This window comes from Abrus precatorius, unplaced genomic scaffold (genome assembly GCF_003935025.1).
Source record: "Abrus precatorius isolate BTA unplaced genomic scaffold, Abrus_2018 Scaffold5, whole genome shotgun sequence".
Lineage (NCBI taxonomy): Eukaryota > Viridiplantae > Streptophyta > Magnoliopsida > Fabales > Fabaceae > Abrus > Abrus precatorius.
Genome location: NW_020874395.1, coordinates 9587017 through 9613653, shown reverse-complemented (window position 1 = coordinate 9613653; position 26637 = coordinate 9587017). Strand labels below are relative to the sequence as shown.

Sequence of the window (26637 nt, the reverse complement as noted above, 5' to 3'; positions counted from 1 at the left end):
CACACCTGTACTTTATTTTTTTAGAAAATATTGTATGTCGTATCCTGTACCTGGTACTATACCTGTATCTATGCAACAAACTATCATTTCTTATCATTTCCTTTCTGATGTGACCATTCTTCTACTTTAATATTCTTATTTTTGTCACTCACTTTTTTATCATATTGTTCTTTTAAGATAACATTCACTTCCACGTAAAAATACAAAGAAAATGATCAAATTTGAAATAAAACTGAAAATCTTCAGCAAAACCTTGAGGAAATCAACTGCCAGGATGCAAGGCCAGAAATCATGCAAGTTTTATGTACCAAGAAAACCTTGATAAAATGAGGCTTATGCACCAATAAAGCTGTCATAAAGCTTTGCTATCACTTAGCTTTGGCTATAATTTTTTACACTAGCTACTGAATTCCTCTGCTCAAGTTTTCTCTATTTCACAACAGCAAAATGGTCAGTCTCATCTTGCTCAACAAATAGAATTCTCTAGTCTAAAAGCAAATAATATTCAACCCTTTTTAAAAGTCAAAATTGCATAATCCTATATCAAACAGAACTACGCTCATTACTTAGACTGTACTGAAATTGCAATCAATGTTTAGAAAATCAGAAGCCTCATTTTCCCTTATATGCTCAAAGAAAAATCTTAAAAGCACATATATTTCATCATTTTTAGCATGTTTCTGGTCTGCAGAAAGAAAGGCATGAACTTTGCCTCTTACTTCAATCCAACTGCTACCTGGAATCCTTTTCATCCCTTTTTCCTTCATCTCAGTCCTTACTGTTGACACATCTGACCACCTACCTGCAGCAGAATGAGCATTTGACAACATCACATATGATGATACGTCATCAGGATCCAAAGCCAAAATCTTTCTTGCTGCAAGCTCCCCCAACTCCATGTTAGAGTGGTTTTGACATCCCCCAAGTAATGCCTTCCAAAATCCAATTCCAGGGTCAAAAGGCATGCTGTGAATGAAATCCTTGGCTTCTGCAAAACGTCCAGCGCGAGCAAGCAAGTCAACTATACAAGCATAATGCTCAGGTTTTAGCAAACTGGGGTGGTGAAGCCTGGCTCGGTTGAAATATGAGTACCCCACATCAACAAGACCAGCATGATTACAAGCCCAGAGTAACCCTAGAAGGGTAACATCATTGGGTTTATAGCCTGCTGAAGCCATTCTTTTGAAGAAGCTCATTGCTTCAACACCTCTTCCATTCTGTGCATAACCACATATCACAGCATTCCATGAAACTACATTCCTCTTAAAAAGCTTGTTAAACATTAGCAGGCTGTCCTCCATGCTTCCACATTTTGCATAAAAGCTAATAAGTGAATTACCAACAAACTGATCAACCTTACCCAAAAACTTGATTGCACAAGCATGAAAACTTTTCCCAATTCCAAGGGCAGCCATATTTGCAGCTGCACAAATCACACAGGGAAATGTAGATTCATTTGGTATAAATCCTTCTCTAAGCATGTCAATAAAAAAACTCACAGCCTCTTCATTATGGCCAGTTTGGCTGCACCCACCAACCATTGCATTCCACGAGACAACATTCCTCTCAGGCATCTCACGGAAAACACGAAAAGCGTCTTCAAACCTCCCTCTCTTCAAATACCCACAAATTAGAGTTGTATAAGACACCACATTGGGATGTTGGGTATCTCCAAAAGCCTTCTCGGCTTCTTCTATAGTACTCAACTTGAAATACAAATCAAGAAGAGCACTACCAATAAACACGTGACAGCCAAGTCCAACCTTCATTGCACAAGCATGAAGCTGCCTACCAACAACAACTTTTCCAAGTGCAGTGGAGGAGTGAAGCACAGTTCCAAATGTGAACTCATTGGGTCTAATTTTAGAAGCAAGCATTTTAGTAAAAAGATAGATAGCGTCTTCATGGCGATGCTGCTCAGCGAAGTCACTGATCATGTTGGTAGCTGATGCAACAGTTAAGGCAGACATTTCTTCAAACATGTGGCAGGCAACGTGGAAAGTGGTCGAATCAAAATTGTATATTCGATTTTCTGTTTTTAAAAATGAGTCTTTATGCTTGGTGAGATGGGCATGAGAATAAGAATGATGGGTTTCAGTAAAATAGGTACAAGAAATAATATGGTGCGTGATCCATGTTGGTTGAGCAAAAGAGAGCCTAGAAACTACGTTTTTCAAGTGAGGGTTCATTATACGTTGGATACAAATTTTCACGCCACTGTTGTTCTGTCACAAGACCTTCAGTAGTACCCCAGGAAATGTGTTGCGCTCTTCTGTCTTCTCGTAGGAGCCATGGCTGATGAATGTGATGGGTTGATAACTATGTTATTTTAGTATTCAGTGTGATGAAAAGCAAAAAAAATCAAACTCTTAAGTTTGTTTGATTTAGTTTTGATTTTTAATTTTTAAAAAATATATTTTAAAGCAATTTTATAAAACTACTTTTAGAAAAATAAAATAAAATAAATTTTATTTGATAATTTAATTTTTAAAATTATTTTTAGTTAGACTTTTGTTAATTTAAAATAAATAGAAAAATAAAAATAAAAACATCTAAATAATATTCTATTTTTTAGTTTAAAAATTAATTTTAAAATAAAAATTAATTTTTAAATAGTTTTTAAAACTTACATTAACAAGTTTTTCTATTTTTTAATTTTAAAAATCAAAAACTCTATTTAAAAAGAAAAAATAAAGCTCTTAAATTTATCCACTACTTTCTCCTGCATTCATTTTTGTAGTTCGTTTTATATTATATAATCAATTACATCATTAATAATCTTTTATACTTTGTCTCAATGCCCAGATATGACTATTCTAAAAAATTTTGAAAAAAACTAGTAAGTGCCTTCAAGACAGTCACAAGTCACAACCTGACGTTTAATTAAAAAAACAATTATTAATTCTTTAAATAATTTCTTTTAATTAAGATTAAAAGATTTCAAGATGTTTCTGAAATTAATCTTCCCTTACTATGTCTATTCTTGATTGGTAGTTATTCAAAGGATTTTTGTAAAAATCTTTAAAAACATTGAAAAATTGAAAAAGGAGAAAAAAATATAAAATTAAAAATGATAAATATAATAAATGATGTGATATGATAGATAAAAAACATGACAAAAATATTAAATGGGCAGTGGTATTTGAATATTTATAAAGCATATTTGTTAATAAAAAATTACCTCATGTATTATAAAAGAAGAAAGAGAACTTTTAAAGGTGAGAGTGACATAATAGGAAACAAAGAGAAATTCATGTAGACAGAGAATGAAGGAGTAAAAATTGAAGGTGTAAACAGAAGGACTTAAAATGAAAGCTTTAATAGTTAAACTAAAAATAAAATTCAATTTCTTTAAAATGAAAGAAATCATAAAATAATTATTTTAATTTAATATGTGGTCTCGAATGTGAATCCTATTAAATATAATTATGTTAAATATATAACGATAAAGATATTTTTTATTATATTTTATAATCTTTTAATTGTTTAATTTTAACAAAATTTAATACAAATAAATATTTAAAGATGAATCAAATATATAAGTGTTAGTTACATCTATAATTATAATGTTAAATGACTTTTTATTGGATAATTTTATTATAAAAAGCTAATCATTCGATTCGGAGTTTCTATCATATATATTACATGTATAAAATTTTATATTAATAAAAATATTTGATACTTTATTTATATATATTAAAATTAATAGAATGTGTACCTTTGAAATATATAAAAAATAAAAATTATTTAATTACATTCTTATAATTTTTAACAAAGCTTAACATAAATAATCAAAGTAATATATTGTTATAATTAACAATTACATTAACAAAAACCACATGTTGAATTAAGTTATTAACCATGTAATTTATTGATGTAGTTTAATCTATATATTTATACATATTAACATAGAGTCATTCTAAATAATAAAGCTATCCATTTTATCAGCTATTCTATTTATTTAACTGAAGATAAAAATTATTTTTTATCATAAATATGTTTTAGAAAATCAAAAATTATTTTTTGCTATTAAAAGGTGTAAAGATATCATGATGAAAATTAAAAGAACTAAAATAATCATGATTTATTTATTGATTTTGATATAAACTATATATTTTTTAGGGAGAAAATTTTGCTTAAACTAAGATTACTAGTCTACTACTATAAACTGCTATAAATTTAAACAACTATCATGATTTATACTTGAACTTTCAGTATTTAACTAACGATCTTAAATTCAAGTTGAGTGCATAACTGTGATAAAAATTAAAAAAAAAATCACTATAATATTCTTACGTAACTTAAACAAAATTTCTTCTTATCAATAATATATGTAATATAAATTGAAAAAATACCTCAATTTTAGAGGATAAGTAAAACTGTCAAAAGATTGTGTTTATATATACCTCAAATTCTGTTTGAGAGTTAAAAAAGAGAAAAAAAAAAGTTATTTGAAGAGTAAGAAAGGAAGAAGGAAAGTTAATATAAAACCCTCCAAAGTAGTAAAAAAAAAAACCTTTAAAATATATAACTAAAATTTGTTTAGAGAGTTGATAAACATTTTTCTTCTCATATATTATCTATCAAACAAGAAATCACATCGTATAATCTTTTCTTTTTTCTCTTTCGTTCCAAATATCAATTCTCGAACAAAGCAACTTCATCACATAAAGACCACATACTCAACACCAAGTATCTATCTATGTAAAGAGAAAATAGGCACCTAGCAGGACAATCTTGCACGCCAAGGCCAAGCACGAAATTAGCGATTTCCTACATAAAAACTACTCACTGCCACTGGGTAGGCTTCTAGCTTTTGACAATTAAGAAATCTCCTTAGAAAGGAATTGCCACCAAATGAGTCTACTAACCTACTGGGATTCCAATTAATACATGAGGAGCCCATAGTCTTATTTGAAACCATCCATTTGAATCAGTTAACACATCCCGTGATTAGAAGAAGCTCTAAAGTACTTCCTGCTCCTTATAATATTAAGAAAAATTATTAAAAACAATTAATATATTTTAATATTTTGAATTTACCCTTAATTAAAGTCAAACTCTATTATTATATTAATTATTAATAAATTTAAAGGGCAAAAACGAAATGTAAAAATAATGAATACTGAAAACTTTATAAAAAGTTGATTATTTATTATTAAGAAAAAAATGATATACCTTAAAACGTATATCATCATCATGGCACTTGGAAAAATTTCAATATCAAATTGCCAAAAACAAAGTGATGACATAATCCAGGAGACAATAAATAAGTTATGAGTGGTCCTTCAGTGGTTTTATATTGATGGAAATCAGCTCAAAAAGTCACACACAGTTAAAGATAATGAATAATAAAACATGGTCACACTGCAACATGTTACATGTTCAATCACAACTGAAGCATCAAGTGTTTGACATGGACAAGACTCATAATAATATATACATATCTCCAATCAAAGTAACAAAAGACTTGATCCAGTCACCATCACCATCACAAGCAGTTATTCTATCACCTCAGCATTTCCTTAAAAACTTTTAGAAGAGAATCCTCTCTTCATCTTCCTCCTCAGCAATCTGCAGTGATGAAACTGCTTGTGCTGCAATAAGATCTGCAGAGAAACCTGCATCTTCATACAGTTGTTCATGCACATTCTTTTCAAATGGCTCTGAAGAGAATGACCATTCACCATTTTCAGTAGCACCCCACTTGCAACCATATCTGTATGCATCACTGACCCAACCCACTCTTTCAAAAGACCATCTTCCACAATCTATATGAGGGAAGCAACCACTTTCTCCACTCATGAAGATGTCAATGTTCTGGTTGCAGTTCCACGTCTTGCAACTGCTGTTGTTGATAACAACCTTACAAGCATCGTCCGAGTCTTCACCAAGTAGAACATGAAGAGCAACAGCCTCGGCAATTGCGGCACCTTCTTCATCCAGTCTCTGTTGTTCTTCTTTCTTTTTCTGTTTCTTTTTCTCCAGTTCAGAAATGATGGCTGCAGAAGTAGCAAGTGCTTTCTCCAAACGCCTCTTTTTCTTCTCAGCCTGTTTAAGACGATCCAACTCGTCTTTCACTTGCTTCTTCTTTGCTTTTCTCACATGTTGCCCTTTATTACATGCCATGGTATCCATAGAATTTACTAAACCTAAATAGTAAATACTAAAGTGACGTCCTCTTTGAGAATCCCTTTTCTTCAAGAGAATTTCTTTGGAGCTATATACATTTCTCTGTAATATTTTCCACTCTTTCCCCAACTGTAATGCTAAATATATTGTAATTAGTCAAAGTATCAAGACTAATACTACCGATTCGTTCCAAAACCACTACACCCACTCAGGTCTGTAGGAGTACCTCATTTTGCGAACTATGCAATCCCAAACAGAAACAACAGGAGACAGCATCAGAGAAAATTCATAAGCACTCATAGACCCATCCCTTGGCCTCATTCTCCCTAACTTCCCACAACCCTTGCACTTGCCCATCCTGAAAAAGCCAACAGATCTAGAAGACTATTAATAACTCTGTACGCAGCAATTACACTCTTGTTCGGGTACACCCTTCCCAACTGCAGAGTAAGCTACATAGAGCATGGGAATCATCAAAATCTGAAAGTGCTCACAAAAACAAAGAGACACGACTCATTTACAGAGAATGACAAGCAGCCCCATGCAAATAATTAAAAGAAACTAGAAGGCCAAAAAGAAAAGCATAAATCAACATTTATATGAAAGAAAATGCCTCAAGCACCAATCAAATTTCCCAATAAAACTAGACATCTAAAGACTAAAAATTTGCAGAAAAATACAAACAAGTGAAACAACACATAATCATGTGCACAGAAAGACATGGAGAAATTCATGTTTGTGCCAAAATTTGAACAACTAATTTCAAATTTTGTCAAATTAAACATGGTTTGACCAAAATCTTCAGAAATATTGGATTTATATATTTTTAATACAAATATAACTTTATTGATTAAAAAATAAACAATCAAACCGCAGCATGACTTAACCAAGTTTAAGAGAAAATAGCGCATCAAGTTTTCAGTTGTATACCCAAATAACTTTGCTGATTAATGAAACATACTGGAAGGGATGAAAGTTTAATTTCAAAAGAAATTATTTGCATCTATATGCTACACATATGTTAGTCCTAAATAAACAATAAGCAAATTATTCAAATATCAAACCCTCTGTCCTTACCATCTCGATAAAAAATAAAATAAAATCTAGTGTCCAAAGTGCAACCAAACATGCACTTGAGAATTGAGATACTAGAAGCCAATTCATTCTAAATTCACCATCTACCACACCTAAAAATCTAAATCCAGAATAAAATAAGAATGCTTGAATTAATATAGAAATAATCTGGCTTTTTCCTTTAACAGTGTAAACAGAAGATTAAAATTGGCCTAAACAAAGCGCTCACCAAACTTGAAGCCAATTATCGATCTTCAATGTGATTGATTTCATGATTTTCATAAAGTAAAAAGAGCACAAAACCTCATTTGATTTTTCCCTCAATTCTATTTGCAACCCAACCTAAAACAAACAAATCCATTACCCTTCTAGAGATCAGATCCATCATATTAAGAAGCAACACACAAATGAACTCAATTCAAGTAAAACTTACAAAGACTCATCTCTACAGAAGATCTACCAAAAACACCCTATTTCTCGAAAAGCAACAACTCAAGCAAAAAATTCAGACCCAGATCCAAAAACTCACAAAAAATTCAATATCGACAATTTATCCAAAACAAAAAGAAAAAACCCTCAATTAAAATCAGAAGACCAACAATAAAAATGCAAACTTTGAATCAGAAAACGATGAATCAAACCTTAGGGAATGGCATAGAGAGAAGATGAGAGGATCAACTTAGCACATACATGGGTTGAATAGGGAAAAGGGGGGGGTGCAAGTGACGATTGTATTAGTTGGATCTGAAGAAAACATAGGTGGGTAGGAAAAGAAAGTGAAAAAGTTTTGTGTTTTAAGCAAGAGAAAACTGAGGAAAAGAGAGGAAAGAGAAAAAGAGAGAAAATAAAATAACCGATAACACAAGAAAGGAAAGTGAAAAATCGTGTGAACGACGAATTATAAAACGACACGTGTCAGATAATGCCGAAAGCGCACTCTAGATTATCTGACTTTTCTCCCGGTGACACGTCGTACTTGTTTAGCGTGGCACAGACACGAAATTGTGTTGTGTCGCTTCCAATGTTGGACCACGTGGCACAATCATGTCAGTGTAGTCAAGTGTGGGTCCCATATTTATCGTGGAGAAATTGTAATACTCTTTTTCTTCTACTAATATAATAGTGAATCTTAATAATGAACATTTAATTCAATAGTCATTAAATAATATTTAAAAATTTATATTAAGAGTGTCTATGACTCATTTTGTTTTATTAATTTTTCATGGGTTGATTTTGATAAAAATAAAAATAAAAATTCTTGTGTTGATGTTATTAGTTGTCTCTATTAAGAATATTATATTTTTAAAATTTTATATTCAACTAATTATGCATTAATAAATAATACTGATTTTAATTTAATAAAATATTGTGCATACAACGTGTTTATCTTGATATTATTTATTTTAAGACATATGATGAATATATTCTAATTTTATAATTTAGTTATACATAATATTAAAAATACTATGTTATGAGGAAAAAAAATTGATTTAACTTAACCATATCTCGTATATTGTTTAGTTTCGATTAGGTAGAGTTTCATATAAATTTTAGGCTAGATTAGGGAAAAGATCTCGTTCCCATTCATCCTATAAACACCGGTAATATGTTCACATGTTTTTTATATTCCACTAAACGTGTAGTACAAAATTATATTTAAAGTTAATGAAATAACTTGTATACTTATAAATGTCAAATATTATATATTTTTATTTACGTTTAAGTTAATAATAGTAATAATGAAAAAAGTTAATTTTATCTTTTTAACATATTTTGATCATATGAAAAATTATAATAAGAAATAAGTCAATTGTTTAATATCTTATATTCAAATTAACGTTAATTGATTTTTAATAGCTAAATTTTGATAATTGTACACATATTTAGGTAACCTTAAAAAGTAAAGTTAAGTATTGACTTATTGCAAAGGTCTCTTAATTGAAATTTTGTTTTCAAAATAATAATATTTATCATGATACAATAATTTTCAACATTGATATTTTCCAATCATTTGAAAGAAAATTTTTTCAATGAATCTTATGATTGTAGAAATTAATTTGGTTAGTATCATATAATGCCCTTCGTGATTCTGTATTAACAAACAAATTTTGCACAAGTTTTTAAAGCTCATGATTAGTCGAGTCTTTAACTTAAAAATAGTTACATGTGTCACATTTGTTTTTTTAACATTTTGCATCGTGTAATTTTGTTTAAGTATTCCATGTGAAGTTCTTAAAAGAAAAAAATGTTAAAGTATTATCCTACGTAGAGTATGAATGACAATGGATGGAATAACATTAATATTCATCCTTGTATTTATGTTTTAAAAAATTATTCATATATATTTTCATATTTATCATAACAACTTTGATTCTTATTTATATAACTATATTTATTGATATATAAAGTATTATATTAATTATTAAGTTTATAATTGTTAAATAACTTATAAAATTAAATTGACAAATTAATTTATAATTAATTATTTGTGTTAAATAAATTAAAAAGATATATAATATTAAAATTATATATCACTTATTTTATTTATGTAATATCAATTAATTAAATATAAAAAAATATTTTTTTCTTCATATTTTTTTTAACATAATATTTTTTTTGTTACATAGAAAAAAAAAAGTCAAAAAAGTAATGCAAAACTCAAGCTAACTATAGCTTAATAAATATAGTATGTATGACATCTGCAACAAAACCCTTAAACAAGGAGGCGAGTGGGTAACAAATGTGAAGTCTTGAGTCAACGCTAACCCTATCTTTACAAAGGCATCAGCACAACTATTTTTTTTCACAGAATTTGATGAATCGAACAATTCCAACTATGTCTTATAAGATTCCTTATATGAAGAACATCATTAGCATGCACATGATAATTTTGCACTCCATATCTAACCATATTAACAATTGTGAGAGAGTCAAAATAACAAATCACTTGCCTATACTCCTAGTTCTAGCAAACCTCTAAACCCTATACTTAGAACAACCAAAATTTCTGCTTAAAGAATGGTAACTTGCCCAACATACCCATAAAAACCAAATAGAAATCGACCAAGATGATCTCTAGCTAAACCACCAAACCCTACCTTATTCTCTGCAACCAAACTCCCATCAACATTAAGCCCTATATAACCTTCTAAAGCAGGTAACCATATAACACTCTACCGAACCCAAATGTTGCTAATAGGAGAACAAAAAGTTGAAGCAACTTGTTGAGTATACGTAGAAATTTATGAACTCACCTCCGTAGCTGGACACTCTTCCTGACAAAAAAGGAAAGTATTACAAATCGCTTTAGTGTAAACACCATTAAATAGGCAGTGCTGAATTGTTTCTTCCTTAACCTGACACAAGACTCACATTTCCATTTGCAACATATGTTGATCCATGGGAAGCTTGTTAACTAGTATAGCCAAGTGGCATACTTGCTAGAGAAAGAATTGGGTATAAGTGGGTCGCTGGAGCTTCCAAATCCAATTCCAACTTCTTCGCTCTGCAGACATGGGTTCTCCTTGCACAAGTCAACTAAACCTCAAATGAGTGGTGTGCTCTCTAGTCGAGTTGAAACTCTAGATCCACAAATATGGTATATTAGCCACAACATGGGCTTAATCTGTTGTATTGCTTGGATTACGAATAACGAAAGCTTTTCATACAACCTATCAAACTGTCAACCTTGAGGAGTCCATAGCTCCTTCACTTGGATCTCCATATCATGGATATCTATCCAAAGGACTACTTGCTTAAGAGGGATCTTTAGAGCCAAAGCATCAAACCACATATTGGAGCTACCATTTCCCAACTTAATCCTGAACCCTTCTTCCAGTAAGTAGCAGCTTTAGCAACAACTCTCCAAGTAGGTGAACCATGCATTTGTTTAGCCTCAAAGATGGATCAAGACTACATATACTTATTGCAAAGAAGCTCCACCCAAAGATGTTTCATTGGCGCCACTAGATCCCACATTAACTTTCTAAAGAAGGCAATATTATGAGCACTAGCTAGTCTCAAACCCAATCCACCTTTCTTTTTGTGACTCGTGAGCGTATCCTAAGCAACCCAAGAAGCATCACAATTCTCTAGACCCTTCCAAATAAAATGGCAACAAGCTTTGTCAATATAGTCAAAAATGTGTTGTGGAAACTAATGAATTTACATCCAATATGTTGGAACAACATATAACATAGACTTGGCAAGAGTTACTCTCCTTGGTTTATTCAGCAAACGATCCTTCCAACCAGCCAGATGCCTACCTATCTTCTCAATAATATCCTTATAATTTGCCCTTGTAACTCATCCTTGAAACATTCGAAAGCCTAGGTACTTCCCTAGCTGCCTTGTAAATCAAATACCTGTACGACCTAGAATGGATTCTCTAGTAACCTGAGATACCTCTATCAAAGCAAAAGTATGGAACTTCTCAACATTCGCCTTCATACCAAACATCTCACAAAACGTCTCCACTATAGTAGCCACCAAATCAGCTTGAACCACTCTTGCTTTTGCATATAGTAACACATCATCTGCATAGAACAAATGTGATATTCGTGGGCCAAACTAGTTAACTAGAAAGGTTTCCAACGACCTGCATGCACCTTTTTAGAAACCAAACACCCTAGGCATTCCATGCATAATACAAAAAGATAAGGGGAAAGAAGGTCACCTTGTCGTAAATCCCACACTGGATAAAAAGGTGCAATCTTATCTCCATTTTGGTAAAGATATCCTAGAAGACGAGATACCATTCATGATTAGATTCACTATAATATCTGAAAAATGCAAACAGCTGAAGCGTCTGTCTTAGGAATGTCTAATCCACCCGGCATAAGCTTTTTTAAGGTCCAATTTGAAAATAATGTCCCCATTTTTCTTCTTCGACTTATGCATATGGTGCCTTACTTCTTGCAAAATAATAACATTATCTTTGGTACTTCTACCAAGTATAAAGCTACTTTGAAGAGGGCTAACAATCTCATCAAGATAAGGCTGCAACCTATTAACCAAAATCTTGGACACCAATTTATAGATAATATTACAAAGGCTAATCAGTCAAAATTCCTTAAAAGAGGTAGAAACATTCCCCTTAGAAATTAAGACTAATAGTGTGTTTGTTATACCTGTCTCTAAAAAAACTCTTGCAAACGCATTTGCCACACAATGCTAGACAACATCTCCAATATCACTCCAGTACATTTTGAAAAAGATAGGCAAAAATCCATTAGGTCTATGAGCCTTATAGAACTTCATGCTCATAAGGGCTTAATATACCTCCTCCTTCGAAATCAGAGCTACCAAAGAATATCTTACAAGTTGAGATAAACAACAAACATGATCAGTGTTTGAGTCAATAGTCACGCAATCATAGAAATCAAAAAGATCCATGTAAAACTTGATTGATTCATATTTGAGAACGTTCGCATTAGTGCACCATTCCCCTGATAGTAAGTGTAGCTCATGCACTTTATTTTACTTACGTCTTATACTGTCTGAGTACTGAAAAATGAGGTATTTCTGCTACCAAAACGGATCCATTTTTCACAGGTCTTCTAAAACCAAAAGCTCTCTTCTCGAAACAAAACCTCCTCATACTGCTTGAGAAGAGCCTTTTGGAGGGAAACAAGGGAAACTTAATCCTAAGATTTAAGAGCACATTATATACCTCGTAATCGAGCCTCCAACTCCTTTTTCTTTCCAAAAATATTACCAAAAACTTCTTTGTTGAAAATAGTCAACACCTTTACCACATTTTGTAACCAAAGGCTTCGGGAACCTACATTATTTGACCAATTTTGATGAAACAGTGATGCATAAGAATCATAGGTACACCATGCAACTTGAAAATGGAAAGAACGATTCGAACAAGATCCTCCAAACTTCCAACAATGAATGAGAGATGGATTATGGTCAGTATAATGACACATCAAATGCTCCATTGTTGCCTCAGAAAAAGACTAAACCTCATCCCAAAAACTCTTCAGATGATTCTAAATTAGTTGTCTGTTAGTTATAATTGGAATCGCATAAATTGCAGAGCAAACCCATTTAGCATTCCCTTGAGAAACTTGCAATGAAACACATTATGCTATACTATCTAACATAAGAAAATTGAAAGTATAAGACTCACGAGCCAAACACCAAATGCTGCCATCCTGCCCCAATGCCTCCTCCATGAGAACAATTTGATACCCCTTTTGTTTCCAAAATAACAAAGAAAATTTGAACAAAATATACATCTCAAAAACACACACCAAGTCTGGTTTAAACCTTCTCAACAGTTCACTCATATGAGAGTGACTATGCTTATTAGAAAATCCTCACACATTCCATGCTAGAAGAGAAATTTTTTTAAAACCAATCATCATCATAATGAGACATTTAAAACTAGAACATTGAATCCTAATCCATTAACAAAACTCCATAGGAGGTTGTGTTTTAGCTGCCATGTCTATCTCCAAAGCATCAATCCCCTATGTAGGCTCAACATCCCTTATATCCCTCAAACTATAATCTGCACTCTTCTCCATGGCTTCTAGGTCTGGTGACTCCTCCTTTGGGTCAATAAGCCTCATCCTATTTGGACAAGAAAGGTTTTAGAAACCTCGAAGCCAAATATCACATGAGGTGTAGAAAGAATAGTGTTCTCAAATTTGTGCATGACATTCATAAAGTGAATAGTCTTATGCAAGTTTTGCATCACGATTGGCTCATTATTTAAAGATAGGTCATGAATAATGGTAGGACGCGTAGCCAACCTGTGTTGTGCGGCCATATTATAATTTAAGCATGAGTTATTCATACTAGCAGGAACCTTGTCCAAGCCTTTCCCCTCATGTCTCGCACGCTTTTGTCTTTTTTCACCTTTTAATGTAGGTGTCGTACGTGGTGAAGACTTGACATGTAGCATTATAAATTTCATCCTAATGTGGTTGGTGGGCCTCTATGTAATCTTTTATATTTTGAAACTTATTTCTTTCCATTGAATGAATCTTACGTAATCCTGAGTTCACGGAATTGAACGAAAATTTCAACTTGATTTCTTGAATTTGGTAAACGTAATCCAATCTTCATAAAGATCTTTCTGGATTTTTGCTGGTTGATCATACTAAGATTTTTCTAGAGTAGGGTTACTAGAATCCCCACCTTCAACCTCCATTGTTGGTGGTTCCAAAATAGGTGCAGTTGGTAACTCCAACATGGTGCAACATCCTGCCATATGGCCATACAACCCACATTTTTTACAAATAAGGTGAAATCCCTCATACTCAACTCTAAACCAATGATCTTGAAACCAAACACAACCCACCACTAGTTTATTTAAATCTATCTCAATGCAAACCTTAACAAACTTCCCACGCGATGCTTCCAAAGGTTTTCATAATAATATTACATCCCAGACATGGAAAATGAATCCACACCATAGTTCTATCAATGGAAACTTTAAAGGCCACAAAATCTGAAACCCGCGGGCAGATAGCCAGATAGTGGTAAAAAATCATCTAAAGACCCCCACTAAATACTTTCTCACGATCCTGCGAAGCTCAAACTTCACCATAAAGAAACCATGCCCCATATCCATAATATCAAAATCCCTAGACAACTTTCAAACCATATATAGCTTGTCTCACATTGTAAGAAAACTAAGATTTTTCCTAAAAGCTTGACAAAAATAACATCTCTCTATGTTTCCATAACGCTTGCAAAACATCATCCTCCACATAACACCTTAGCTTTAAACGATCCTTCGTTCCAAGTTTACACGAAACTTCTTTTCAGCAATTAAGTCAATCTTCTTTCTTCTTGGAACCACAACCTTATCTCCCATCATCATGTTTTGAACATAATATATTAAGTTATATATATTTGTTAATATAAAATATATCTAGATAAAAAAATAAATAGAGGATATGAAAAAAATTAGAGAAAAGGAAAATGAATAGAATTATCGTGAAGATAAAAAAATAAAAATAACAATTAAACTAAGGTATGTACGTAGAGTTTTAAATGTATAAATGATAAATTATCTTCTAAAATAAAAGATAAAATGTGATAGAAATACTAGTAGTTAATTTTTGAGAACTAAGCACTTCTTTGGATAGATTTTGAAAATCTAGTTTTCAAAAGTTACAAACTCTTTAATTTTTTTTATTTACTAAACAATTAAATAAAGCTTATTGAACAAGTCATAAGTTACAATTCTCTAAACAAGTAAAATAGTTATAAGCTCATTTCATTATGTTATTAAAAATCAAATGCTCTAAATAGTGATACATAATATAATTTTCTCATCGTTTCAATTATTCCTTTATTAATCTATGGCTTATCATAAGATTTAACTTTAAATTTTCTTAATTTATTTTATTGGCTCACAAAAAGAAAGAACAATAAAGAAAGAAAGTGGAAAAAAGAGAAATAAAGAAAAAAAAGAAGAAAATAACTATCAAACTTTAAAAAATCATTCATTTATTGTTTATGACTTATCCCATCTCATCTCTCTAATATATTATATGGCCAAAAGAACATAACAAGAGACTCCTTCACTCAAGAATGCTTCTACTTGACTAGTAGAAGCCAACTCAACACAACCCTACTTTTTAGGAAAAATTAGACACATCTGCCCATAATCAAACAGTACATGATTGGTAGTTAGTCAATCTATCCCTAGGATTACATCTAGTCCTGACATCGGGATACAAATAAGATTTACCTTGTACCTTCGTCCCTTAACTACTATGGGACACCTAACACAAATTGTCAAAGTCTTGATCAAACTCAGAGTAGGTGTCGATACTACTAATTCACATCTTAGATCGCTCACCAACAATCCTAAGTTTCTCACACAAATATCTATAATAAAAGAGTGTGGTTTTAGAATCAAATAACACAGAAAGAGAAGTATCTACTACTACAGCTGTTCCCTGAACAAGATCCGTCTCCTAGGCTATCTCTAAAGCAAAAGTAGTGAATATACGTCCCTCATCTCTCGATCTGGTTGTCGCCAAGGCTCTGGCTACTCTAAGCCTCACAGAATGCAAGTCGCTAGCAGAAGATAAGGCTACCCCACTAGGTGTAGGACAGTCCCTAGCAAGGTGCTCAGGCTACTAGCATGAAAAACAAACTTTAACATAAGCTTGTGGACATTGGTTTAGGTAATGGGGTCCACTACACCTGAAGCACCTGATAGTGCTGAGGCTCTAGGGGTTAAGGTAACTGTCCCCCTAGGCTAAAGTGCAAAAGTAGCAGTTCCCAGCAGCATTAGAGCTGATGTTGTTTATCCTTTCGACTGAGATAGTCGAAACTACTACTGTCAAAATGGTCAACTATAAGAGCCTTTCTTAGCACCCTTGCCTCCATTACCATAACTGCTGGCGACTTCATTGGATAAAACCTTTCCAACTCCACCAGTGTCTTTAGCATTTAGGCTCTTAATAATGATGGCTTGGTCCACCAAATTAGCAAATTTTGTAATCCTGAACAGAATCAAAATCCTCTTTATATCAGATCTCAACCCATCAACAAACTTCCATAATTGCTAGCGGCTCTATTGGATGGAGCCTTTCCAACTCCACTAGTGTTTTCAACATTTAGCTTCTTAATAATGGTGGTCTGGTTCACCAAATCAGCAAATTTCGTAATCCTTAACAGAATTAGAATTCTCTTTATATCATATCTCAACTCATCAACAAACCTCTGTATCTCTATTCCTTTGAGGTTGGGTGAGAATAAAACTTGTACAACCGTTCAAACTATATAGCATATTCATAAACTGGTAAGCTCATTTGCATCAAACTTAGGAACTCTTGTTCTTTAGCAACACAAACTTGGGCAGGCAAAAACTTTACCAAAAAGTTATTCTTGAATATAGCCCAAGTGATAACTTCACCTCAGGCCTCTAGCATAGTACGGACTCTATGCCACCACATCTCGGCATCGCCCGTCAGCATGTAAGCAGCATAGAGGACCTTCCTATCCTCAACACATCCCATAGTGAGAAAGATCTTCTCAATATCTCTAATCCACTGCTCGGCCGCATCTGGCCCATTAACTCCAGTAAACTGAGGAGGATTGTTCTTTCTAAACTTAGACAATCTCTGATATTCAGGAGGAGGTACAATTGAGGCAATGCTGCAGCAGCGGCTTGATTTGCAGCTTGTTGCTTTTGTATCACTTCTAGACTTTGCCTCACTGTGGCTGCCACATCTTCCATGGCGTGAGCCATTTGGGTCACGTCAGCATGAGGAGGAAGGTTTGCAGCAGATCTTCTTAGTCTAGCCATCTTAATATACAGAATAAAACTAGCTTAAATTACTAAGATTCAACACATTCAGCAATACCATCACATAGTTCTATTCATAGATTCAGTTTATAGTTATATATTCATATTAAGTATATTATAGTAATTTAATCAATTTAGCGTTTAACATAACATCATCTCAACATTCACACAGTATAGCAAACACACTTATTTCAGTAATCATTTACAACTTAGCATAACAACCTATTATTCACAATGCATGACTCACCTATAGCTCACCCAAGTATCATATACCAAAATTTTCTACATCTGTCGTGTTTGAGAACCGAGGTGATCAAGCTTGTTCCCTCGCAACCTGATGATTAGAAATTATGATATATGATTTACAGCTAAGGCTCACATGTCTAATATGCGCAACTGACGCCTAACAATCTTACCTCGTAGGTTTACCTAAACTATGCTCTGATACTACTAAAATGTCATGACTTTTTTTTTTATAAAGAACCAATAACATTATTTCTACACGACTTACTTATTTAATATAGATAAATAATGGATAATATAATTATAAAATTCACTTTTCATTCAAAATAAATAAAGTTTCTTACAACAAATTTTTAACAGAACAACATAATATTACATTTAGTTCATGATACTCAAAATACACAAAAATTATAATACATATTTCCCTCTATATGACGTCTCAAAATATAAGGAAAAGGACTTTAATGTAAAATTACTTGACTCTAGCTTTCTAAGACATCTCCATTGGCCCATCAGCTAGTGAAGTAAATGCAACACTTGTTACATCTGCTCACATAGTACCGTACGATCATAATAGTACACACACAACATAGACAGAAGTGCAAAGGTGAGCTTACAAAAGAAAAATAATATATAGAGAGCAAAATATTACTCATAGCAACAGTCATATGCATCCCTAGCCCATCTAATGCATAACGTGAAAATGATTCTAACTGGTTTCACAGCCTAAGTAATCCAAAAAGATATGAGCTTGTCCGAGAGTGATCCATTCCAGTATCTAGATCCAGACAACACAACACAACATAGCTCACTATACTTTATCGTTATACGTCTACCCACCTAAACGTGTAACTCAGCTTTATAATGAAGTAAGACATATATTTTAGTATGATGCAGCATAGACAAAATCATATTCTCAACAGCTTAGCTAAAACAATTTATAATATTTCATCCAAATCTCAGCATTTTAAATCAATTAACAGTAATTACAATGTAGAAAATACTTTTATCCAAGAGATATGACAAAATCGTCTCAAAATTTCTTGTAATAGCATACCAAATAGTTCCAAACATCATTTAATAGTTAAAGTAAGCTCTCCTTACCTTAGAACAACAATTCACATTAGATCTATTGAATATTACTTGTTTTAAGGCAAGATCTACCGAAAATTTAGCTCTAGAACGGAGTTTCTCCTAAGATATCATCAACTATCCATAAGAAAGAGAAGAAGAAGAGAAACGAACGGTAAAAGAAGAGAAACGAACGGTAAATCTAACTTCAAACTTATAAAAACTTATTTAAGATCCTTTAGAACAGACGTAAAATCTCAGATCTGAGGAGAAATCTAAGTTTAAGAAGGTTTAGTATGAGAAAAAATGGTAGTATATGAATTTAGGTCTCTTCAGAACCTTTGAGAAGTGTAAAAATGAAAATTTTCATGCAAGGTCCCCTATTTATAAGCAAATTGTTAATATGTTGGTCAACCCAAATAGTGGTTCCAATGATAAAGGCTTAAGTGCTTGGTTGTAAGTTTGTTGGTTAGTTAGGATAATCCAGTAATTTAATTTGTTAACCAAAAAAATCAATTCTATTATGTCATATATAGTTAAAAGTGTTAAATATGTTCTTTAGTATTAAAGTGGTATTATATGAGACTTATAGCTTGAGATGAATGTCATAAAAGTAATTTTGAACATTAGTGAGAGTTTTGTGAAACTTGAAAATAAATATACAATTATTGTTAATATCTTAATAAATAACATCTCTTATATTTGTTTTTTATTTTCCTATTGACTTATTAGAGCTCTAGTTTATTTTTTTGCCATTAATTTGACAATATTTTCACTACTTTTAACTAGGACTTATATACAAGTGCTAAATCATAGTTGTAAATATATTTTGTTGATAAATTATTATTAATTTTGTCCTACAACTTTTGTCTATTGAGCAACTCAATTCACTGCTTGAGGTATATTAAGTATGTCAAATATTATTTTTATTTCTTTAGTAAATTTTAGAATATATGGATACCTTTTCTAATTTGTTTTACTTTTAACTTTGATATTATTATTTTTTAATATAATTATAATAACAAAGTTTGTTACACATTTGAAGTGATATAGCTTAAAGTATGATTCAAGGTACATATATTATAAGAAAACTTTCTTAACATTTTTAAATTTCTTAAAATATTAATTTATCACTTATTAGTGAATATAAATGTTATTTAGAATCTATAAAAAAAGTCATTTAAATACTATTTTTTTATTTTGTATTGAAAATAATTTTAATTGAATTAATACTCCTTTTGGTTTTTTTTATAAGAAACAAAGTAGAACATTTTTTTTTATTTTTATTATAACAAACAAATGATAGATTTAAGATGCATTAACTGTTAAATATCTTTTATACCCTTCTTTTATTAGTATTATTAAATATATAAATTACTAACTATATCATTTAATATTATGGGTATTTTTGAAATAAAATTTATATTTATAAAAAATATAACATATTTAATTGTTTTCCTTAGTTTTGATGATTTAATCTTTTGTTTCTTATAAAAAAAAGGACCAGAGGGAGTACTATATTAAGAATAATTCATGCCATTTTTTTTTATGTGATTTCTTTCTTACAATAACATATATGTTTAGTTGATTGTTCGCTAAGATTAAATTGGTGTCATCTTATCCTTAAGACTCATCTTGCAATAACATATATATTTATTTGATTGTTCGCTAACATTAAATTGATGTCATCTTGTCTTTAAGGCTCAAAATGATTGTTATAGAATTAATCTTGAACAATTGTATAGATTTCTATGAACCTTCAAATAAAATAAATTGTATATCATTATGTGACTACCAATATACCTAAATATTTTTTTGTTTTAGGATTGTATATCTATTACAATTGAAAATTATTTTGATTCATTATCATGCAAATGATGATATTCAAACACAAACATCTACTGTTATAGAGCTAAAATGTGTAAAAATTAAAAAATAATATTAAATTTTCATGTATTTAATTCACATGTGTTATATGATTTAAAAGATTCACTTTTATTATCTTAACGTTTATAATTTGATTTTTATTATATATTTTTATATGGAAAATTTTTTCACACAATAATTTAAGATTTGTTATATGTATAATTATTAATACAAAAATATCACTTTAACTTTTTAATAATAAATTATACATAACTAGTTACTTCTTTAAAAAAAAAATCCTATCAATATATACCTTGAGCTCATCTTGTTGTCTTAAATATTTAATTTAAATTCAACAAAGAATAAATAACGGCATTTAAAAAATAACTATTTATAATTATTATATCTTAAAAATAAAAAATAAAAAAAACTCAAATTTAAAAAAGAAAATCAGAACTCACCTTTTGCAAGGAAAACATGGGCATCTGAACTTTCGTCTTCGTCCATTTCTCAGTGGTCACTCAGCCACTGTGCTTTCTTCTCATTGTCGCTCTCTCTCGATCACTTCCCAATGCTCTCTCTCCACTTTCTCCCCGGCGCCACCAACGCCACCAAACCTCCATTTTTTCCGGCAACCCTTCAAACCCCACTCACATTCCCCCTTCCCAAAACCCTAACCCTAACTCCCAAACCGAAACCTCCAATATCCTCTCTGCTCCAATGGAACCGCAAACCCCAGCTCGCCGGTGACACCCCGCGCGTCACCGTCATAACTTCCGGCAAAGGTGGCGTCGGCAAAACCACCACCACCGCCAACATCGGCCTCTCCCTCGCTCGCCTCGGCTTCTCCGTCGTGGCCATCGACGCCGACGTCGGCCTCCGTAACCTCGACCTCCTCCTCGGCCTCGAGAACCGCGTCAATTACACCGTCGTTGAAGTCCTCAACGGCGATTGCCGGTTAGATCAAGCCCTCGTTCGCGACAAACGCTGGTCCAACTTCGAACTCCTATGCATCTCAAAACCGCGTTCGAAACTCCCCTTAGGGTTCGGAGGCAAAGCCCTAACGTGGCTCGTCGACGCGCTCAAAGCGCGTCAAGAAGGCTCCCCTGACTTCATCCTCATCGATTGCCCCGCCGGAATAGACGCCGGATTCATAACCGCCATAACGCCGGCGAACGAGGCGGTGCTAATCACAACACCGGACATAACATCGCTAAGAGACGCTGATAGGGTCACGGGATTGCTTGAATGTGATGGAATTAGGGATATAAAAATGATAGTGAATAGGGTTCGAACGGATATGATAAAAGGAGAAGATATGATGTCGGTGTTGGATGTGCAAGAAATGTTAGGGTTACCTTTGCTTGGGGTAATTCCTGAGGATTGTGAAGTAATTAGGAGTACCAATAGAGGGTACCCTCTTGTGCTTAATAAGCCTCCAACTTTGGCTGGGTTAGCTTTTGAACAAGCCGCGTGGAGGCTCGTGGAGCAAGATAGCATGCAGGCTGTGGTGGTTGAGGAGGAACCCAAACGTGGGTTTTTTTCATTTTTTGGTGGTTAGGGTTTGAAGAATTTTAGAAAAAGGGAATATTTTTTTTTGTGGGGATTTGGGTTTTTGCAAGTGTGTACAGTTGGGGTTGGCGAAGGTTTGTATTTGTTGAATTTAGTGAATTTGTTGTGGTAGTGTCTATAATAGCAATTGAGGTTTATTTTTATTGCCACATTGGCTTAGTGTTCTGTTGTTGATGGATGGTTTAGTGAGAGTTCTAACTAAGTTTTTAAAGCTTGCTGTGATTATTTTTTGAGAAGTGATGGGATTTTGAATTGTTTTTGCTCTGCTGCAATGAACGTTTTTCCTTTGTTTATGAGTGGTGTTACAGTATACTTCTGTATTCCATGAGTGTAGAACTTTTTTGGTCTTGGGTTTATGGGCATTTTTGTGATGTTTATAGTCTTGCAAGTGTCTAGGTGGAAGTTGTGTATAGTTGGGGTATCTTGATGAATTGAGTAGTGAATTTGTTGTGTTAGTGTCAGGATTATTAGTGTTTATATCAACAATTTAAGTTTCACATTTTTGTTGGCATAGTGTTATGGTGTTGATGGTTTGATGATAGAATTCTAACTAATTTGTAAAGCTTGCTGTGTTATTTGAAAGTGTAGAGATGTTGATGCCCTGCTGCTATGAACAATTTTCCTTTTTTGATGAGTGAAGTTACACTGTAGTACTCCTTGAATGACAGTGAACTTTGGAATTTGTTTTTAGAGATTGCTGTTTGCACTTGATGTTGCCTTCGGTGGTTGTTCTTATATTTTATTTCTTTGAATGATGAGCTTCCATTGGGTTAACGGTGTAGTTATGAATGGCTGGATGAAGTTACTTGTGTCTAAAGTTGTTGGAATGTTTTTCAGCTGCAATTGTTTGTTCTAGATGGATGAGTAAGCTTCATGAGGTGTACTTCGTAAGTCCTCTCTTCAATGCCTGGATCTTATAACATAATGGAGGATTGATCCTCTACTTGATTTATTAATTTTTCATGATGGCTTGGATTAAAGCTACACAATAAAATAGTAAGACTATCATTTTTGGAATGATTTTCACTAATGAGCAAAAAGTGTTCAGGAATTGAACACAGAATTACGGACGTCTGGGTTAGCTTATCTTTTTAGAAAATTAAATTCTCGTTGCATTTAGGTTTTTTGAGAGAACTCTTGAAGTTAAATTAAACTTTGCTGTAAGTCATGAATGTTGCACAATGTAACGTCACACTACACTTCAAATTCAAAGGCACGTTACATGATTCAGGATCACGTATTTTATAATAGTTAATACATCTTCCCGTGTATTTATTTGTCTATTTTAATATCAAAGTGACGGCGACATACCTAGAAGGCTGGAGCGTTATACTCTTTTTTATGAGAACTTGTTTAACAACGATAATCTTGTTTTATATTTTCAATTTTTAATTAAACTCTTGTCCTATACTAACAAAGTTGACCATCTGAAATTCAGTTGATACTGGCAACTTGACAAGGCCAGTTCCTGCCAAATCTACCTTGCCACCAGGTTGTATAACCTGCCACAGGGATTGCTGAAGCTCAAGTCACAAGGGAAGTAGGGTGGTGGATTCATTTACGCTTATGTTAATTTCAATTTTTATGGTTGATTTTAAATATTTAATAGTAATAAAGGGTTAAGTATTTATGAGAAAAAGATATTTATTTCGTTTGAGATATAAAAATTGTAATACATAATTTTTTAATAAAATTTTATTATTACTAATTCCTTGACTCAGTCTTCTGGAATTAATGTTTTTAAAAAATAAATGAAAAGGTTGCAACACGCTATTTTGGGGGTTTTCTTTTCTTTTGGTCCAGATTTAGAGGCTGAGTTGTGAGCTAGGGTGCATTATGAATGAGGTGGCTGTAGGGTGCATTACAATATTAAATAAAACTAACTTAAAAAGAGAAAAGTTTTAAAATTAAAAAATTACGGACACTTAAAATTCAAATCGAGATTGAATCTGAAAAAAAATTGTTCACTATATAAAAAGTCACATAACGTAATAAGAAAGCAAATAGCTCTAACAATGAAGACTCATGCTTAATACAAAGATGTAATGCCAATTAATTGTAACGTAATCTTTTTACTTCTAAAGACTTTTCATTTTATTATTGTAGTGTCTACCCTCATTTAACTTATATTTTCCTTAAAATGAGTTGTGTTAAACATTCTGAAAAATCTAATCGAACTGAACCAACCCAAACTGAATCGTTAGGATCAATGCAATTGAAGTGGAAACTAATTTTGCAATTTGGGAAGATTAATTTGGTACCTTGATTCCACACCTTTAAGCCTGGGATGAGAACAGCTTTCAAGTATGACACTCTGCAGCAACACAAAAAAGAGTGATATTAAGTTGAACCTCTCTTTTTTTGCTTTTGGCGTGAAGTCGCGGAAGTACACAGATATTGTTGCCATTGGGCTTATTATTGAAACTAGAAAGCCCATTCAGGCCCAGGTTGGACTTGGGCTCCATTTGATACACCCAAGCCCACTCCACTTGCAAATCAATTTCTTGGATGACTCCAAAATAAGAGAATCAATTTCTCAGCGTTGAGTAAATTATTAGTATTATTTTTTTAATGTTTACACAACATAACACGTGACAACTTTTTGAGTTACGTTTCAGTTATGCATCACAATGCACATATCACACACATGTTTAAAATTACTCTAAATTGTTTTATTTTATTTTATATGAATATTTTTTGGTAAATTATTTTAATTTAATACTATTTTAGGGGGAAAAAGGAAAAGGCTAGAGTGCTGGCAAAGACAAGTGAGAGGGTAATTTGAGTTACTGCCAGGAGAAAGCAATTTATTTTATAAGGTTAAATTATACACATAAAAGCTCCAAAATTGTAAAAATAAATAAATAAAGATTTAATTGGAGCATATGCTAGATATATCAATTATAAATTTTTAAGAGACTGTAAACTCATATATTGAATTCATCGATCATTATTTATGATAATAATCATATATGTTGATAAATATAAAATTTATTAATTTAGTGAATATGTAAATCAATAAAAAAATTATAACTATAGTTAAATTGGATAAAAGGTCTAGATATGTCTAAATGTTTTTTCATAAATAGAAAGTTTAGTTAATAAAAAAACACCATTAGGATTAAATAATAATGTTTTAAGTTAATATAGTAAAAATTATTAAATTATATCATGATATAAAAAGTAAAAGATCCACTCACATGATAAAATTAATTAATCTGATTTTGATTAGTGATATAATTTCATATTTCAAAAATAATAAATTTTTTATATTTTTTTAAAAAAATTAAAAAAATTATATATTGTATAAAAAAATATATTTTATATCAATTGAGATAATTACATATTAAATAATCATACTTAAAATGATAACATTGATATTTTATTTGTTTTTGTTGAAAGTTAAAAAATAAAAATATTAAATGAAGTTACATTCTTTATCAATCAAGAATTAAGTGTATTTTAAAGACAAAATTGAGCTATAATACAGTCTTCTCTCAATTAAGTGTGAGGTGCTATATTTTTTAAAAAATTATGATAAATTAAAATACACATTTAATTCTTATCATTAATATTTATTTAAAAATTATTTAACAAACTTAAAAATATAAATTTTAGAAAATAAGTATTTTTATTATATTTTATTCCTTATTATATCACATAAACTAAATACTAAAAGGTATTCGTAATAAATGTATTTATATAGGATCTAAATATAAATTTTTAAGTATATAAACCGATTGATACATATGTGAAAATTATAGATATTAAATATATAATTTGATTAATTTTTTTAAAATCTGATCAAAACATACTCTATGTTACATAAGTTATGGACATATATCAGTATCAAATGTGTTCCAGGGTTGTGTGCGGCACATCAATCAATGTATACTTTAAATCAATAAACTTTATATACAGATTTAAAAATAGTATTTTTTGTTTTAATTTAAAATTAAATTTAATTTCATTCTTTAATTTTATTTTAATTTTTAAATAAGTTTTTTTTATTAAAAGATTAATTCTGTTAATATTTTCTATCTTTTTCTATTATATTACTTTTATTTTAAAAATATAATTTATGTTAAAATAAAATAATACAATGAAATTCTTATTAATTTTATTTTTATATAAAATCTTAATAAAATTAATAAAAACTTTCTAATCAATAGTTGAATTCATCAATGTTATTAAATATTTAGATCATTTTTTTATTTAATTAATTAAATATATTTTAGTTTGAAATTAGAATCTATTATTTAAATAAGTTAAATTTAAGTTTTGTAAGTTTTACATTAATACTCTTTCGGTCTTTTTTATAAGAAACAAAAGACTAAATTATCAGGATCAAGAAAAGTAATTAAGTTCATAAATATAAATTTTATTTTAAAAAT

General features: G+C 31.4%; 3 protein-coding genes across 9 annotated transcripts; 1 reads left to right on the top strand and 2 right to left on the bottom strand.

The window, feature by feature from the left end:
- Nucleotides 1–566: 566 nt before the first annotated feature.
- LOC113866633 (pentatricopeptide repeat-containing protein At5g42450, mitochondrial) lies at nucleotides 567–2279 on the bottom strand. Its single transcript, XM_027501449.1, has one exon. The coding sequence runs from the start codon at nucleotides 2187–2189 to the stop codon at nucleotides 567–569; it is 1623 nt and encodes a 540-aa protein (XP_027357250.1). The 5' UTR covers nucleotides 2190–2279.
- Nucleotides 2280–5282: 3003 nt separating this feature from the next.
- On the bottom strand, nucleotides 5283–8003 carry LOC113867099. Of its 7 annotated transcripts, XM_027502100.1 has the most exons (3): nucleotides 7848–8003; nucleotides 7436–7532; nucleotides 5283–7319 (listed from the first exon to the last, which is right to left on the bottom strand). In XM_027502100.1, the coding sequence occupies exon 3, from the start codon at nucleotides 6136–6138 to the stop codon at nucleotides 5536–5538; it is 603 nt and encodes a 200-aa protein (XP_027357901.1). In that variant the 5' UTR covers nucleotides 6139–7319; nucleotides 7436–7532; nucleotides 7848–8003; the 3' UTR covers nucleotides 5283–5535. The 7 variants fall into 7 exon arrangements, 6 of the variants coding, with proteins under 6 accessions (XP_027357901.1, XP_027357900.1, XP_027357899.1 ...); XM_027502099.1 differs by having other exon boundaries at nucleotides 7436–8003; XM_027502098.1 differs by having other exon boundaries at nucleotides 5283–7532.
- Nucleotides 8004–21117: 13114 nt separating this feature from the next.
- Nucleotides 21118–23872, top strand: LOC113867491 (putative septum site-determining protein minD homolog, chloroplastic). The gene is made up of 2 exons (XM_027502855.1): nucleotides 21118–23130; nucleotides 23682–23872. Exon 1 carries the CDS (start codon nucleotides 21243–21245, stop codon nucleotides 22230–22232), a length of 990 nt encoding a protein of 329 aa, XP_027358656.1. The 5' UTR covers nucleotides 21118–21242; the 3' UTR covers nucleotides 22233–23130; nucleotides 23682–23872.
- Nucleotides 23873–26637: the final 2765 nt, after the last annotated feature.

Excerpts from the sequence above, each read along its gene's own strand:
- LOC113866633 (XM_027501449.1), bottom strand. The coding sequence starts at position 2,189 with ATGAACCCTCACTTGAAAAACGTAGTTTCTAGGCTCTCTTTTGCTCAA.
- LOC113867491 (XM_027502855.1), top strand. The coding sequence starts at position 21,243 with ATGCTCTCTCTCCACTTTCTCCCCGGCGCCACCAACGCCACCAAACCT.
- LOC113867099 (XM_027502099.1), bottom strand. The coding sequence starts at position 6,138 with ATGGATACCATGGCATGTAATAAAGGGCAACATGTGAGAAAAGCAAAG.